At 43.9% G+C, this 18,355-nt stretch overlaps 1 protein-coding gene across 3 annotated transcripts in view; it reads right to left on the bottom strand.

Moving 5' to 3' along the window:
* Mast4 (microtubule associated serine/threonine kinase family member 4) overlaps positions 1–18,355 on the bottom strand; it is a 656,456-nt gene that overhangs the window by 431,881 nt on the left and 206,220 nt on the right. For all 3 annotated transcript variants that reach the window (XM_045139067.1, XM_045139068.1, XM_045139069.1), the window contains exon 3: positions 13,569–13,693. In XM_045139067.1, the coding sequence (XP_044995002.1) occupies positions 13,569–13,693 (125 nt within the window). The remainder of the gene's footprint in view (positions 1–13,568; positions 13,694–18,355) is intronic.

The following is an 18,355-nucleotide window of genomic DNA, read 5'->3' as shown; positions in this document are numbered from 1 at the left end:
TGTTGATGTTGGAACATTTCATAAATTAATATTCATGCTAAAATAGAACTGATATGTATCAGAAATGGACAGTTTGGCACACATACAAGACTCAAACTCTCCAAGTATACCCCATCTTCTCTCTCTCTCACCCAAGACACCCCACCCTCATCCTGACGTGCCAACTAGGTTGTTACCACCAGGCAAAGCCATGCTTCCACGTGCTCCTCCAAACCCTTCTTTGTCACTGTGATGGTTTCCTAGTGGAGATTAACAAGTATTAAAATATTAGAATATTGGACTTTTAATATTTTATTTGAGAGATAGAGTGAGAGAAAGAGGCAGATAGGGAGAGGGAATGGGCATGCCAGGGCCTCTAGCCACTGCAAATGAACTCCAGATGCATGTGTCACCTTGTGGCTTTATGTGGGTCCTGGGGAACTGAACCTGGGTCCTTTGGCTATGCAGACAAGTTCCTTAACCATTAAGCCATCCCTCCAGCCCTTAATACGGGTTTTTGGTTGGGTTTCTTCTAAGCTGTAAAGCGCTTTTGAGAATACAAATGCAAAGAAAGAGCCTTGGAACACTATTGACACTTTGAGAAGAACAGGCAAAAGCCAGAAGAAATAGAAGTCTGGGCTCTAAGGAAACAAACTGGCCAACTACTGGGCTTGGACTGCAGATCATTCTTAGCATCCAATCAGAATTTTCAAGACTTGAGACGTGGCTTTATGCATTTCTATGGGATTTGTACAAGTGCACTTCACGGTCAGGCATCTCAGGTTTAATTTGTCATGGTTGTTATTAAAAATGGAAGCTGAGAGGCTGCACAGATGGCTTAGTGGTTAAGCACTTGCCTGTGAAGCTTAAGGATGCTGGTTCGAGGTTTGATTCCCCAGGACCCAAGTTAGCCAGATGCACAAGGGGGCGCACGCATCTGGAGTTCCTTTGCAGTGGCTGGAGGCCTTGGCGCGCCCATTCTCTCTCTCTCTCTCTCTCTCTCTGTGAATAAATAAATAAATAAAAATAAACAAAAAAAATTTAAAAATATTTTTTTAAAAATGGAAGCTGAGGGGCTGGACAGATGGCTTAATGGTTAAGGTACTTGCCTGCAAAGCCAAAGAACCCAGGTTCCATTCCCCAGGACCCATGTAAGGCAGAGGCACAAGGTGGCGCATATTTCTGGAGGCCCTGACATGCCCATTCTCTGTATCTATCTACCTCTCTCTATATCTCAAATAAATAAGTAAAAATAAAATATCTTAAAAAAACAATAATTGAAATGTGGAAAAAAGAGCAAGCTGAGGGCTGGCCGGCGAGATTGCTTAGTGGCGCCTGCCTGCGCAGCCAAAGGACCCACGTTCACTGCCCAGCACCCTTATGAAGCCAGATAGCTGCACAAAGCAGTGCACGCATCTGGGGTTCATTTGCAGTGGCGAGCAGCCCTGGCACACCCTGTCTCTCTCTCAAATAAATATTTAAAAATGGGCTGTTTCTTTTAAAACATAAAAGGAAGCTGGTAAGTCCCGAGCTATTTTTTAAGAAATGATTCATTCAGTACTTCACAGATAACAAAGCTGGACTTCATTACACTCCCCACTGTGCATGTAAAAGCAAATTAATATAGTGTGAGATCACAAAGAAGCGATTTCACAACCTACAACCTCGTCACTGAGTCTGATGAGATAGATCACAAGCCTCATTCCCTTTGGACTTAAGTATCTGGAGAAAGCAAGCTCGCTACCTCGGGGCTTCATGAATGCAAAGGAGTCATTCGATGCATGGCGAAGGCTTTCCGACCACTTCCCGGAACGCTGTTCACACAAGGATGGAGTCGTGGTGATGTTTGTGAGCTGTCCAGTTAAGTCAGAAATTATTATAACCCTCTTACCTACGGAGCCTCTGAATTTTCATGTGGCCTGTGTCTTGTCTCTTTCAAAACCATCATGTGAAGTGAAAACAACACTTTTCACCATTTCCACCATTCTGGCTCCATCCCATGTGTTCTGAAACTCAGTTCACGTTTCAAAGCCTATTTACAGACATCTGAAGACAAGTCACTCTTCTGCGTCCATGAGTTCCTACAGCCGCAGCCGTGTTTAGTATCTCCTACTCCAGCCTGACTCTCACAATTCTTCTCTTGTCTCTGTTTGTTTGTTTGTTTGTTTTTAGATGTGGGAGAACAAAAGAGACAAGTAGAGGAAAAGTGAGAGAGAACATGGGTGTGGCAGGGTCTCCAGCCACTGCAAATGAACTCATGCTCAGAAGGTCACACATTCATGCAAGTTAGCATGCACATCTAGAGTTTGATTGCAGTGGCTGGAGGACCTGGCACACCATTTTTTCTCTCTCTCATTAAAAAAAAAAAGAAACAAAAATAAGACGGTGGGGTAAAAGAAAAAGAAAAACAGATGTACAAGGTGGCATATGTGCCTGCAGTTTGTATGCAGGGGCTAGAGGCCTTGGTATACTCAGACACACTCTCTCTCTCATGCTTGTAAATAAATAAAATATATAAAAGGAAAGTAATTTAAGAAAAGAAAAATAAGGTGAGAAAGACATTCTAGCATGCTGCTTGCTTTTCCAGAGCCACCATACATGGGAATTTCCCAAGACACCTATGAAGTGAAATAAAATTTCATTTTCCAAATACAGGACATGTTACATCCTCACAGCTTCCTCCCGTGAACTGCAATCCAATTCCTTTGGGTTCCTAGTTGGGTTTCTTCTGACCCATAAAGTTCTTTTGATAAAAGGGCACAGAATTTTAGAAAATTACTGACAGAGTTAAGCCCTCCTCAACATTCACTAACAAACAACTGTTTGCTAAGCACTGTGTCCCAAGCCCCGTTCTTGACGCTAACCATACAGGCAGAGGTCAGAGAGCCATGGGGCCTGTCAAGGCTCTTCCCTTCCCTGTGGGACACCTCTGCGCCCATCAGGCAGACTGCTCAGCTACTGATAAGGCAGATCACTGGCTCAGGTAACAAATGAAGCCAAAGTTTTAAGAGAGGAGAGAAAGAGGGGGAGAATTGCTGATGTAAATGTCTTGTGCTCCCCTCTAAGGACAAGCTATTAAAAGAGGGCTTAAATTATGTACGGACACCATTCACCTCCCTGACTTTCTCAGATGCCCTTGATAAGAAGTCCACCCCCAACTGGTCTGTCCAGGCACACCCACGCAGGGAGCTGCTCCGTTGGGTGTCCGTCCTTCCCAGGAAAAGCACCACCTCTACAAGGGAATGGACGCTTTTGTCATCACTGCAAAATGAATGGGAGAAAAGACTGAGCCATGGGCGCTTTACATGAGTGCTCTGGGTGGGCCTTCCAGAAAGCATTTCTCAAATTCTTTCTAGAAATAATTTCTCAATTCCTTTCTATAAATCACTTTCAGAATTTCAAGGAAATACTCTCTCCCCAAAATACCAGGTTTTTCTCTCCTTCTCAGCCGAATCACAGTGCCCTTCCCCGGGCTGGGTGCTAACTGTCCTCTGGGCACCCAAGAATATGAAGCATGAAGATGTATACTTCTAATACCACTTCAAAGAGGCACGGGGTGGATTATGCTGAGTGCTTTATAGTCCGTGTTTAAGATGATCCCTGGTTTGCAGACTCAAGTTAAACCGGCTACTCTGTAGAGAGCCCAGGTGAGGCTGTAATGAGACTTATCTTTGTGGATTAAGCATGACCTATCGTAATCTGCTCAGGGCCCCCTCCTGCGATTTCAGCACTGAGTTATGAAAATTCCTCCCCTCATAGCAACAGAGCCTAGCTCAGAGGGTAATCACTACGAGATGCATTGCTCCTGGAATACAAGCCCTCCAGAGACCCTGATTATAATGTGCACAGCTGAAGGCACTATTTCACAATTGAGATTACTGCTTTCTGGATGAAAAAAAAAAAAAAAAAAAAAAAAGAACTGTGGAATAATGCTTTCAGCTCTGCACACTGTAATCACACCCAGCAGTTCCTGCATCCCGAGGACAGACCAGGTTACCAGCCACAGGTATGCTAAGTTGATTTGGGGGAAGGAAAGAGACAGTATGGGAGGAAGTACCAAAAATACTAATTGCACATTTGCTGTATCTGCTGGCTTTAGTGGGAGAGTTCTGCAAGCCCAGTAACTATATCCATTTCATTAAGGTGCAGGTAAAAAAGAAAAAAAGAACAGGTGGTTGTTGCTGGTGAAGATTCAAGCTGCCCATGGAAGCATGGTGCAAGGTACTTGCCCACTATAGAGAAGTACGCACTGAGGCAACATTTCTAAATTCCTAGAAACAACATAGCAAAAACAATTATGGGAACTTTGCAACCCTCATCTTGCTTGGTTTTTTTGTTTTGTTTTGTTTCGTTTTTGCCTCAGCAATTCCATTGTAAGAATCTACCTCGAGAGATAACTAGGGGTGAACCAGAACTTACAAAAGTTAGCACCAAACTGGGCGTGGTGGCGCACGCCTTTAATCCCAGCACTCGGGAGGCAGAGGTAGGAGGATCGCTGTGAGTTCAAGGCCACCCTGAGACTACATAGTGAATTCCAGGTTAGCCTGGGCTAGAGTGAGACCCTACCTTGGGGGAAAAAAAAAAGAAACATTAAACAAACCCCAAAAGCATTATTGTTAGCAGTAGGAAAACCTTGGAAATAACCTACAGATGAAATACATTCAATCCATTGTGATAAATCCATGCCTTGGGAACATTATGCGTATTTTGAATTGAGTCATAATGGCTGGGAAGAAATGCTAATTCAGTGATGGATTCTACAACTTTTGTTAAGCAATTTATCTAAGGGTATTCAAATTGTGCCCACATCAATATTTAGCAGACACTATCTTGGAGTTAACTAATTAGACTTCAGACCAGGTTTTTGTTTGTGAGCTGTAAGGCTAATGAAGTATTGATATAATGTTAAATGACTGCAAATAAAGTCTGCACCCTAAATAAACGCTGACATTATGTCTCTACATTGTGGATGAATTAAAAAGGAAAAATACACTTTTGCATATGTTTAGTGAATTTTCCCTGACTCCACATAATGCATTATTTTTTTGCAAATGAAAAAGATGAATATTCATCAATGCTCTCGGAATATATTACAGTTTAAATAGTTTGGGTTTAATATGTATAGTACACCATGCAATATAATTTTTCCATTAAAAGAAATGGATAGGATGCTAAAAGACAGCCATCAAAGAAACAGAAAATTATACCAGTTAACCTAATACCAACAAGTTTAGAAAACAGCATTTGAAAGCAGTTTGCCTGTTCAAGAAAGTGCAAGTATTTTGTAACTTGTCCAACTGGTGAATTTTGAGCAAAGATAAGGAAGAAGTGGTAAGATACCCCCACAGTGGGATGGAAGAACACAGCCAAACATCGGAGGAAGCGAGCTTATTTTTTATTCCTTCTGATATTCTAGCTAAGCCTAGCTCACAACCTCCCAGTGAAGAAATATTGTTCCCACTAGCTCCAGAAATTTGGAAGATTTCCTGAGTGTCAGGCCTGGTACAAACTCCACACAAATCTGCTCATTTAATTCTCCCAGTAACATTATAGGGGCAAAACAATTTTCCTCATAATAGCAATTCTCTTTATAATAACTTTATAAGGGTAGGACAATTCTGACTTCCACTTCACAGATGAAAAATGTTAGGCAGTGAAGCCAGTACTGGGTAGAATCTGGAGTCCATCTTGGTTGCCCAGGCTTATAACCACTCTACCATCCCCTCCATTCTCATTTTCCAACTGAACAATCCCAGCTCAATTCCTGAACATACTTCCCGTAGTTAGCATCTCTCTTGTTTAGAGAACACCTCAGCTTTAAAATATAAGCCCAGGGGCTGGAGGGATGGCTTAGCGGTTAAGGCATTTGCCTGCAAAGCCAAGGGACCCAGGTTAGATTCCCCAGGACCCACGTTAGCCAGATGCACAAGGGGGCGCACACGTCTAGGGTTCGTTTGCAGTGGCTGGAGGCCCTGGCGTGCCCATCAGCTCTCTCTCTCCCTCTTTCTCTGTCAAATAAATAAATAAAAATTTTAAATGTAAACCAAAACAACCTATCACAGATTATAAATGAAAAATAAATACGTAAGTCAGTTCTGGAGCACTAAAAATAGGCAGATGGGGAAATGTATTTCTTTATGCATTCAGCAAGGTTAATGAGCTCCTATTATGCATCCCACATTGTCCTAGGTACTGGGAAAAGCAGAAAAAAAAAATACCTATGCCTTCATAAAACTTGCCACATAGCAGTGAAAGGTATATAGTCGGAGCTCCTTACCTATGGGTCCCGTGGTCATGTCTTCAAGCAACCACGTAACAGCCATCTACAGAGCATCTGAATTGCACTGCGTATTGTAACTAATCTACAGGTGATTCATAGGCTATGGGAGAGCGTACGCATAGATTATATACCTGTAATATGGTTTCTTGTAGATCTCAGACAGGAGGGTAGAAGATTTCCCAGAGCACTAACCATACTACGTCATAAAGCCTTTCTCCGTTCCACAGCTTCTTCTGAGTAGAAGTGATAATTGAAACAGTCTCTGATGTTTAAGACATAAGCTGGGGCCATAGTTTGGTGTTGAACATTGAGGTGGTTTCCCACTTAAGTTTTCGCAGATATTTTGTATGCATTTCTGTCCTCCTCAACACGATGAACCTCCTCCTTCTCCTTGGGTGCAAGGGTAGGTGAGCCCATAATTCCCTGCCAGTTCAGGTCCACACTTACCTACAAACAGTGTGGTTGAAGTTTGTTCAAGATTAGGGCAGTCTGATCATGGTGCTGGGAAGAAGTGACAGAGAAGTCTCCAGCACTGCAATATCTCTATCACACCTTCCAAGGCTTGGGGTCCATTGCGGAAGAGGTGGCAGAAAGAATGTAAGAGCCAAAGGAAAGGTAGGACTCCTTACAACGTGCTCCTCCAGACACAAAATGGCCTGGATATCCATGACCTCACAGTGCCTGACACTACCTACACAAGACCATCATAAGAGGAGGAAAAGATGATGACATCAAAATAAAAAAGAGCCTGATTGAGAAGGAGAGGGGATATAATGGGAATAGGCAGAAGACATAGCATATTTCAACGAGGTAAGTTTAGGGAAAAAATAAACAAGGATATGAGCAGTGTGCCTCACAAGAGAGGGACCAATTTCAGACAGATGTTCACGGAGGGCCATGGTAAAAAGAATGTGACAGGGGCTTCCACAAGGAAACAACAGATGACGCGCACACTTTAAATCCAGAAAACAGTTCGAGAAAAATACTAGCAACTAATTTTCAACCTACTTCCACCATCCATCTATTGTACCAAAGCACACAAGCAGGCGATGTTTCTTATGACCGGGCCACACACGCCATTTCTAAACTTTCAGTCTTCGAGGCTTTATTTTCCTACTAAGACATAAGTTCCTTCTGGTCCTGCTTTTGCCTCCTGCAATGCCCATCTTTACTTATTTACTTATTTTTTATTTATTTATTTTTTTTGCCAGAAAGTGGCATCTGAACAAATCCCCGTGCACCTGCCAACGATGACTTCTTTGATAAACTACCCATGCGCGTGGGGAGGGACAGAAAGATGGAAGGAGCAAACAGGAAAATGAGTTTCCCCCCTCCAGATTAATGTATGTGGCGCATACACCCGACACTTCATCAGCGCTCCCGGCTGGTGGCCCAGCAGGCGGCCCCTGGCTGGGCATGTTCTCTGCCAGCTACTGGGGCTACTTAGGACAAATTGGCAACATGCCATTTATCTGAACTGCCCGAAATGTCTGGAAGAGGGGACACGACTACATTTAGTATTGCCAAGGAAAGCCAGATACTCCAGGCTAGGAATTAATCTCCTCTTTTAGAAGGTAGTTAGCAGGACCTTTCAATTTGCCTATGGCATTTAAATCACTACAGGTCATGCATTTACCAAAATCCACACAGCTAGATCACAGGACCTTCATTTATCTCTCACCGGCCTATTAATAAATCCCGGGTCTACACATTTCTGAAATGTGAGTGTGTCAATGGAGCACACAATTCTGCTGTATCAAGGGTGAACCTGTTATTTGGACATAAACCATTTTGGTTCCTTATTTTTCTAATTCGTCTACACTTAGAAAGCAGATCTATGCAACTTAGTATTTTTTTTTTAAATCTAATAATATATTTCAATCAAGGTGACTACATAAGACCAAACTAATGACAATTCTTTGTGGACTGGGTTAATATCTTCACAATGTTTTCATCACATTTTTGAGGTGCTGGCATGAATTCACTGGCATTAGCAGCACTGTATGGATTTCAAGACTAATCACAATGGTGAAATGAATTACAAACAGCAAAACCAGACAGGATGAATGATCTTATTAGGCCCCAGCATGCAGTCACACCATGACTCTGACCTTGCGTCTAGGCGAATGTGCCACCCTTTCCTGAATAATTATCTGCTCCTTAGTGATTGTTGATGCTGTCTTCCACGCCAAGCCCTTGTGCTAAGAGAGCGGCAGGGGAAAGAAACTCAGATCTGCCCTCAAGCAGCCCGCACTCCAGCAGTGAGGAGCTAGGCCTGACCACAGAGAAAAATCACCAAGGTGCACCAGGATCGATGTTCAGGGAGTCTGGGAATGGTGACTGGCAGCTCTGAGGGCCTGAGGACCACAAAGGCCACAGGGCAAGACCAACGAGCCAGTTCTGCTGCACAGCATACCTCCACACAAATCCACTTGCTGGGAGGACAATGAACAGAGAAGAAAGAAAGAAAAAAAGATGGAAAGAACACGAAAAACGTGCTCATTTCCACCTCTTCAGCCTTATTCTCTAATCTGTTAGTTATAATCAGTAGAAATACTTGAAATATAATGGCAACCTAAACGTGTTAGAAACATAAAACAGGTAAAAGTTTAAGGTGCCTTTTCCTGTGAGGTCTACTAACAGGAAAAACAAAACAAAACAAAACAAAACAAAATCAAGATGGGGCTGCAGAGATCGCTTAGCAGTTAAGGCATTTGCCTACAAAGCCAAAGGACCTCAGTTCAACTCCCCAGGACCCATGTAAGCCAGCTGCACAAGGTGGCACATGCGTCTGGAGTTTGTTTGCAGTGGCTGGAGGCCCTGGCATCCCCATTCTCTCTGTCTGCCTCTTTTTCAAATAAATAAATAATTTTTTAAAAAGACAGTGAATGTCTTTTTTTTTTTAAAGAAATCAAGATGACATGAATCTGTGCTTTGTATTAAAGCTTGATAATATTATCTGTAAATATCTACTAACATCTGGCTTCTATACCCAAACTTACTCACAACATGATTAGAACACACTGAGTCATGCTGCAAACATTTCAGGCTTCATAAAAATTTTAAATAGGCCAGCTAATAATTTAAGAGATTCTTTGCTATGAATGCCATCTGATAAATCTTAGATGTACACTTCTCAAGTTTTCTATTAATAGTTCTTATTTCTGTGTCTGATTCCCATGTAGCTTAGGCTGCCTGGCACTCTTTCCAGCCAAGAATGAATCAATCTGTGTGCCTGGGTGTGTGATCGCAGGTATAGGTAATAAAATACAGCATTTTGTGAGAGTTGTTCTCCTCAGAATGATTTACTTGTCAACAAGCATACAATATTACTACTTAAATGTTAGAAACAGTATTTTGGTGTCTGAAACCATTCTTAAAAAATGTCATGAATTTTGAGGCATTTTCCTTTTAAATAGTAAATGCTCACAAAATAAAATTTAAAAAAAAAAAAAAAAAGAGCTTTTAACAGAAGTCCCCAAACAGGAAAAAAAAGTCACTCAGACTGGAAGATAGAATGGAGGAAAATGCTATGTACTTTCACCTTTAAAAAAAAAAATTGTTTATTATTTATTTATTTGAGAGTGACAGACAGAGAAAGAGGAAGAGAGAGAGAGAGAGAGAGAGAGAGAGAGAGAGAGAGAGATTGGGAGAGAATGGGCACGCCAGGGCTTCCAGCCAGCCACTGCAAATGAACTCCAGACGCGTGCGCCCCCTTGTGTATCTGGCTAACATAGATCCTGGGGAATCGAGCCTCGAACTGGGGTCCTTAGGCTTCACAGGCAAGCGCTTAACCACTAAGCCATCTCTCCAGCCCAGTACTTTCACTTTAAAGTATCTTCAAATGTCCTCTACATGGTTCAGGGAAATGTGCAGAAGAGCGGGGCGGAAAACAAGCTTCTTTAGAGGTAACATCTCAATGCATTCACACTCCATTTTTGTTTTTTGGGGTGGGGCAGGTTCTCATATGGATGGACTGTACCATGTAGAAGATGATGACCTTGTACATCTGAACCTCCTATCTCCTGGGTTAACAGGTAAGCAACACCATGCCCAACTTCATGCTGTCCTGGGGAATCAAACCCAGGACCTTGTGTATATGAGACAGGAACTCTACCAACTGAGCCTACATCCTCAGCTCCAGACCTCTAATTATTCTGCAAAAACAAAAAACAAAAAAAAAAAAGTATCAGAGAATCCCAGAATTAAAATGGACTTAGACTGCTTAACACTCATTTATATCTCACACTTGCCCATGAAGTGATACAATTTGAGATGCTAGGTGACTTGCCAAACTTTATATAGCTTTTCAACGACAAGTACAGAACTCGAGGCTAGCCCTAAATCAAATCTCTGTGCAATGTTATATCACTTTCAAATAGCCAGCATGGTTTTTACCAGTGAATAAAATTACAAGAAACCATCGCATACTCATTTATACATTATTTGCCTCTTCATCAATTAAAAAAAAAAAAAGTGTTTCAAAAGCTAGTTCCATGCCAAGCCACTTTACTGTTGATATAAAAGCAACTTGTATTGACTTTTTGGGGTCTTTTTTGTTTTGGTACTGAGGAATGAACTAGGGCCCCCAAATACTAGTAAACTTATCTACCAGTAAGGTTTGTGCCTAGCCCAAGTTTTCAAGACTTGTAAGGTTAGCGTGGAGAAGTAAGGTGTCCATTAACCAAACAAAATTGAGCCTGCATCATGTTTAAATGTAAAAATTAAATTACAATGGGAGAAAAAGCAGTTAAGGCACTTGCCTGCAAGGCCTAATGACCCAGGTTTGATTCCCTAGCACCCGAGTAAAAACCAGATGCATAAGGTGGCACATGCATCTGGAGTTTGTTTCCAGTGGCAAGAGGTCCTGGTACACCCATTCATTTCCTCCTTTCACCCTCTCTGTCTTTCTTCTCTCTGTTTCTCTCTGCTTGAAAATAAGTTTAAAAAAAATTTAAAAAGACAAATACAAAAGGCAAGTTTATGCTATTAATAGATATAGAAATATTTATGCTATGTTACAATGGGCAAAAATGGATCTGTGCAAAGAATCAGATTCTCAGGCCTCACACAGACTAGGCAAGCCATATACAAGGAGCTATACTCCTAGCTTCCACAAATTTTAGCCATCATAAAAACGAATGGTCCTTCCAGCCAACACCAGCAGATGCGAAATGCAGGGGAAGCTTTGGATGAGAGGCGCATAGATGCACATTTGTATGGCCTAAAAGCAGCTCTCCACAAATTGTGTGTGGACTGCAAGAGAAACAGAGCAGTAACCACAGTGGGAAAATCCATCAGCACCTTGAGCCCATAATCAAAATTCACATCACGAGTCTGCAAGGGTCACGCCCATGGGACACATCAGCGTTCACGATTCGGGTCTGGAATTCAGGTCCCAAGTCTCACTCTGGGCAAACAACGGATAAGCATCATGTGAGAAACATCTTATAGAAGTTTCTCAGCAGTGTTGCTGCTAGTCTCCCAGAATCTATTGTAAGCACCCTAGGTTATGGGAGATTAAAAAAATGGACAGCTAAATCAAACCTGTGGCCATGGGCTGGACGCTACATTGAGCATGAAAAATACTTAAGGGTCACAACACAGTCTGTTGATGTTGCAGTTAGCTTACTGGCAGAAAACACCCAACCAAGAGCAGCTTGTTTGAGGAAAGGGTTTATTTTTGGCTTATAGACTCGAGGGGAAGCTCCATGATGGCAGGGTAAATGACAGAATGAGCAGAGGGTGGACATCACCCCCTGACCAACATCAGGTGGGCAATAGCAACAGGGGGGAATGTGCCAATCACTGGCAAGGGGGAGCTGGCTGTAACACCCATCAGCCCACCTTCAGCAATACACCACCTGCGGGAAGCTCCAATTCCCAAACTGCCACCAGCTGGGGACTTAGCATTCAGAACACACAATGTTATGGGGGACACCTGGCTCAAACCACCACAATTGATAAAACTGAAAAAAGAGCAGAGCAGAAAACAAGACTGTTTAGCTACAAAGTCACTTAAGTTGACAACTCAAGTTCACCCAAGTTATCATAACCCAGGGGTACGATGTGCATGCGACTCACTCAAGTAACTAAAAACCTATGTGTATGCATGTACTTCACACACACGAGCATATTTACACACAGGACGCACCATAAAGGAAGCAGAGCCACGCGTTATTTAATTGAGTCCAGACACGGAATAAACAAACGGGTGCTCGGTGGCCCTGCTTTTAACCGTTGTCATGGAAAGTTTCCCCTGGGAAGACACAAACACATCTTCAAACCCAAATCAGGCTCAGACGGCACAGCAAAGTTCGATGACCCCAATGCCAGTTGGGTTGAACCAGCGTGTTTATTGGGGTTACTTACAGAGCCTGGAGAAGGGTTATTTACAGAACCATGGACCACCCGAAGCACATGCCTTGATGGGGTTCCTGGTGTCTGCATTACTCCTCATAAGCTCCCCCGACCCAGCCTCAGATGAGGACTGACTTAGCCAGTGTGGGGACCGCAGAGAAGCCGTACGGAGATGTCCCATTCCATCCTGAATGAGGACCCTGTAACCATGTCCAGAGACGCTCCTTGTCCCTGTCCGGGAGTATGGAGACCCCAAAGCAGCATGGTTACCCTCACAGATGCTCATCCATCAGCCTTTGCACAAGAGCTTATTTAAAGAGCATAGAGACTCCAAAGTCACCTCTGTCTTTCGCCTCCATCCACTCTCCCCCCTCCCAAAGGTCTCAAGCCCTGTGTGGTTTTGTATACAGCTGGCAGAGGGGGCATCTGAGATCTCAGGAAGGGATGGGGAAACCCTCCCACGGCTTCTTTCCTGACTTGGCCCGGCTGTTTTTGATAAAGCTTGACAATGGCTGTTCGCTGTTTTCAAAGCTGAAGAGTTTTTGCCCTAAATTTGAAATTGAGTAATGTTTTGTGTAAATCATTTATGATTTGAGAGAGAAGGAAGAGGAGGAGGAAGAGACAGACGGAGAATGGGGGCTAGTGCCTTCTGACCTACAAATAAACTCCAGACCCATGCCGCACTTTGGGAATCTAGCTTTATGTGCGTACTGGGGAATCCAACCCAGGCCAACCCGCTTTGCAAGCAAGTGCCTTTAACTGCTGATCCATCATCTCTCCAGCCCCCCATTTTGCTCTCAGAGCCTAGAAACGCCTTTATTTCTTTGCAAGGAGGTTGGAGTCTGCACTCTAGAAGCCACGATCACTACAGTCAGGACAGCTCACACGCAGAATACGCCCCGGCACGGCGGCGGGCAGCAGCAGCCCGGCCTCGCCCGTGGCCACTCACCAGGCTGGCCGTGAGCGACGGAGCCGACTGGCCCAGCGCCTGGCTGCGCATGCGCACGAGGTTGGACGTCTCGGCGGAGGTGGACCAGGCCTGCGCGGCCACCGGGTTGGGAAGGAGGTAGCGCCCTGTTGGGATAAAGAGAAGACCATGTCAGTGGCAGTCTAACAGGCCAAACCCGTGGTGCTGTGGAAGTGGAAAGTCTCTCTTGTTTTTTGTTTTGTTTCAAGGTAGGGTCTCGCTGTAGCTCAGGCTGACCTGGAATTCACTATGGAGTCTCAGGGTGGCCTCGAACTCACAGTGATCCTCCTAGCTCTGCCTCCGGAGCACTGGGATTAAAGGCATGTGCCACCATGCCTGGCTGGAAAGTCTCTTTCTAGACATACATACACACATACAAACATACATACATACATATATACATACATACACACATATATATATTACATTATATACATATATATTACATTATTATATGAAATATAAATATATAAAATATGATATATATTTTTTACTGCCCAATGCAGAAATTACACTGACTGCTAACAATCAGACAGAAGCTGTTTGAATGAAGTGGGAAGACCACCATCATCTCCTGACCCTGACTCCTCAGTGATACCCAGGCACACCTCTTTCACAGCAGGGTGTGACGCTTCCTCAAGGAGGAGGAGGAGGAGGCCAGAACACCTGCCCATTCCACTAGAATATGCAGTAAGTGTGCCAAGTCGTCTCAGATCACTGCATTTATAAAGCCACTATCTGAAAACAACGAAATGTGGAAAGACTGGAAGGGGCTACAAAGTAGAAAGCATGGCCAACACAAAGAGACGGCAAAGTTCCCTCAAGGTGAACTGGGGCTGGTGTCTCTCGCTACCTCCTCTTTCTCTGAAATGCAGGTACCCATCCAGCCATGTCCCCCGCATACACAGTGCCGTCCATTAGCATAAATCAGAATGTCAGTGTCAGTCTAGGTTCACTGTGCAATCTCTATCAACCTTGAACTCACTTTATATATATATATATATATACACATATATACACACATATATAATTTCAAAGTCAAACAGCCGAATTAATTCACTCCCTACTTCCTTGGTATTTTTTTGACTTCAGTAAGGTTAATTTGGGCATGGATAGTAACATGGTAATAAAGTTCAGTAAAAAGAGACTGCCTGACTTTCATCTTCTTGCTCTGGTATTAGTGTGGTGACCGGATGCTATCTGAGGCAAGGATTTCCTTGCCAGGAGATGGACAAGAAGAAGAAGAAGAAGAGAGAATTCTGGCTTGAGGACCATGTGGGTGGGGGTCTCCGGCTTCATTCGCTTTAGAAGTGGGAGAGAGCTCAGCATTCATGTCTGGTGGCCCCTGCATCAGAAGGACCACCTGCTACCCACTGGCTCACACTTACTGCCCATCCTTTATGGAGTTCACCGTCATCACCACACGTGCTGACCACCGACATCGGCAAAGGGGAGGGCTGGCGGTGTCTCCCACCCAGAGCCCAGGTTCAGAGAGTTCATGTTTTATTTAACCAACGGATTTTCAGCATTTTACATTTTAATTAGAGGAATAGATGACTTCTCATTTTTCTTTCACTTTCTTATTAAACTCTACAAGTACAGACTCTGGAGATAGGAAAAAAAAAAAAAAAAACCCTACATCTTCCCCCTTTATTTTTAATTCTGCCCTGTGGTTTAAAGACCTCTCTTGGTCTTGGCCTTTCCACCTCTAGCCGTGGACATGAGAGGCCTGGCTATGGAGACTCGAGTGCAGTGTTTAGTGCACGGTACCTACGCAGAGACATAACACTAAGTGGTGAAAGTGAGGAGAGGCTTTTTGGCTTGGATTTATGTTCTTTCCATTCAAAAGCAGAAAATGCCCACATGTACAAAGAAAAAAACATCACCTGGGGGCTTGAGAGATGGTTTTTTTTTTGGGGGGGGTACAAGATGCATATATGAAAAAGCTGGGCGTGGTGACACACGCCTTTAATCCCAGCACTCAGGAGGCAGAGGTTGGAGGATCACCATGACTTTGAGGCCACCCTGAGGCTACCTAGTGAATTACAGGTCAGCCTGGGCTAGAGGAAGACCCTATCTTGAAAAAACAAACAAACAACAACAAAAAAAAACATACATGTATTATATAACAGGAGGAGGGCCTTGCTGGCTGCTTTTCCACTCTGGCCAGGTGCTTTGTAAGGAAGAAAAGGAGGAATGGAGGGAGGGAGGAATGGAGGAAACAAAGAAACAAAATATCCCAAGGATAGTTATAAAACACCCACAGAAGCTATTTTAAAACTTAAAAGACCAAATAGTTTAGTGTACACACACACACATTCTTAAATCCATCTACAAATTAGTCATTTAGAAGACAAAAATATTAGATCATGTCCCTAAAATCCTCAAAGTGAAGAAACAGGTTTGTTGATGTCTGCGTTACTGCTTCGATAACAAATACCTGATCCAGTGAAAACAGGAAGAATACCAGTGGACGGATGATGCTCCGCAATTTTATGTGTAGGCTGAGCATAACAGCAAACATGCACCCGGGCCCTTGCGCATGACAGGTACCACCCCGAGGGGCAAACACCGCCCTCTGCACTTGCAACAGCAGACAGGCTCTGTATCTAGCCAAATAAATGTTCGCATCTAAGCAAGGCGGCCAGCAATACCGCATGGCCCTGAAATACCAATGCTAACACGGGGAAATGCACTCAGCACAAGTGCTTAGGTGAAAACACAACTGAAAAGTTAAAAGGGGAGGACTGTTTAGCGGTTAAGGCATTTGCCTGCAAAGCCAAAGGACCCAGGTTCTATTCCCCAGGACCCCCGTTAGCCAGATACACAAGGGGGCGCACGCGTCTGGAGTTTGTTTGCAGAGGCTGGAGGCCCTGGCGTGCCCATTCTCCCTCTTTCTCTGTCAAATAAATAATATTTTTAAAAATAATTAGAAGAGGATGATTCTATACGGGTATATGTGTGTGTGAGGGGGGGAGAATCATCTGGAAAAATGGGAACAGAATCATTCAAACCACAGGCTCAGAATGGGACGAACATTTCTCTAACATCTAGTTATTGAGTGGCCTCAGCTGTGTATTTATGGTACAGCTTCTCCGAACCTGGTGGGTGTAAAGGCCATTAGTCAAGTGCTTGATCCTAAGCATTAGGTCATGAGTTTATATCCCCAGCACCCACATAAAACTTGGGCATGGCAGAACCTATGATCCTGGTGCTGGGGTAGTGGAGACAGGAGAATTCCCAGCACTCACTGGCCAATTTTTTTTTAATATATTTTTTTAATTTTTTAAATTTATTTATTTGAGAGTGACAGACACAGAGAGAAAGACAGATAGAGGAAGAGAGAGAGAATGGGCGCGCCAGGGCTTCCAGCCTCTGCAAACGAACTCCAGACACATGCGCCCCCTTGTGCATCTGGCTAACGTGGGACCTGGGGAGCCGAGCCTCAAACCGGGGTCCTTAGGCTTCACAGGCAAGCGCTTAACCGCTAAGCCATCTCTCCAGCCCCTCACTGGCCAATTTGAATGGCCAAACCAGTGAGTTTTAGGTCCAGAGAAACTCTGTCCCAAGAAACAGAGTGTACTGCAATGGAGGGAGCAATTCACCACCAGCTTCTGGTCCCCGGGCACACCTGCGCGTACACACACACACACAATCTCCACTTACAAACACCAAAAGTGATTCTGTGACTTATGGCATGACCTCCTGCAAGCGTGAGTACATCCCCATTTGTAAAGCAACGTAAGAAAGCTGCTACAGGATATAAAACAGATGATCTATTACCAAATTAAACAATCAAACAGGCTTAAAAAAATAACGAACTCAACACACATTCTAAAGTAAGCAAGAAAAAAAAAAAAAAAAACTGTCAAGCTCCTGGGGAAAATAACGGAAGACGGGCGCGCACACACACAAGGGGATGGTCATAACCCTATGATGGAGCATTATTCCCACACAGGTCTTGTCCTAAGGAGTCATATGGCTGTTACAAATGGAGAGTGAGCTAACACAACACAGGGGACATTTTTTTTCCTGCCTAGACTCCCATTAGTGTTAATGGGGAAAAGAGGATAACAGATGGGTTTAAGGCAGTCATTAGAATACACTACCACAGGGCCACAGTTGGTAGCGATCCCATCAAACTTTATATCAATTCACTTTTTGATGACTACCAAGAGCCTCTGAAAAGCGTCGCTGTTACATCCATGCATCATTTGCTGCCTACGATATAAGAAAATTAGCATCTGTCAACAGCATTGTTCAGCTGCACGGGGCGGGAGTTAATGGGTAACACCATTTCTAATCGGTTGTGCGAGAGGTGCGTTTGCCGAGCCACGTGAGTGCCCTGTGTTCACAGCACACTGAGCTTCTTGTCACCACCGGAACTCTGTGCTCTTCGACCTCTGAGCTCTTCGGAAACATCGTTCTAAAAACCCCGCCATGCTCATTTAAGCAGTTCCTAAATATTCTACCGACGCGGACGTTTGGAAACGCTAAGCGGAGGCACCGTTGAGAGCTGGCGTCAGCTGACCTGCCCGGTGACAGGCCCGTCGGGTGTCAAGCATGGCGCGAACAGGTTTCTTGCACTTCTGAGGAGGCTGATGCCACATGGCTCTGTTGGCCACAGTGAGGCTGACCGAACAGTGTGGGAATGGGCAGTCTGCTGGTCATCTACGAACGTGAACAAATGACTGAGCCTAGAGACAGAACAGGTCTGGATTCTAACTAAGCTGCCTATCGACTCTTCTTGGAAGGTGTTTGCCTTTGTT

Source organism: Jaculus jaculus, chromosome 20 (genome assembly GCF_020740685.1).
Source record: "Jaculus jaculus isolate mJacJac1 chromosome 20, mJacJac1.mat.Y.cur, whole genome shotgun sequence".
Lineage (NCBI taxonomy): Eukaryota > Metazoa > Chordata > Mammalia > Rodentia > Dipodidae > Jaculus > Jaculus jaculus.
The sequence above is the reverse complement of the archived record's forward strand: the minus strand, read 5'-3'. Positions and strand labels throughout refer to the sequence as shown.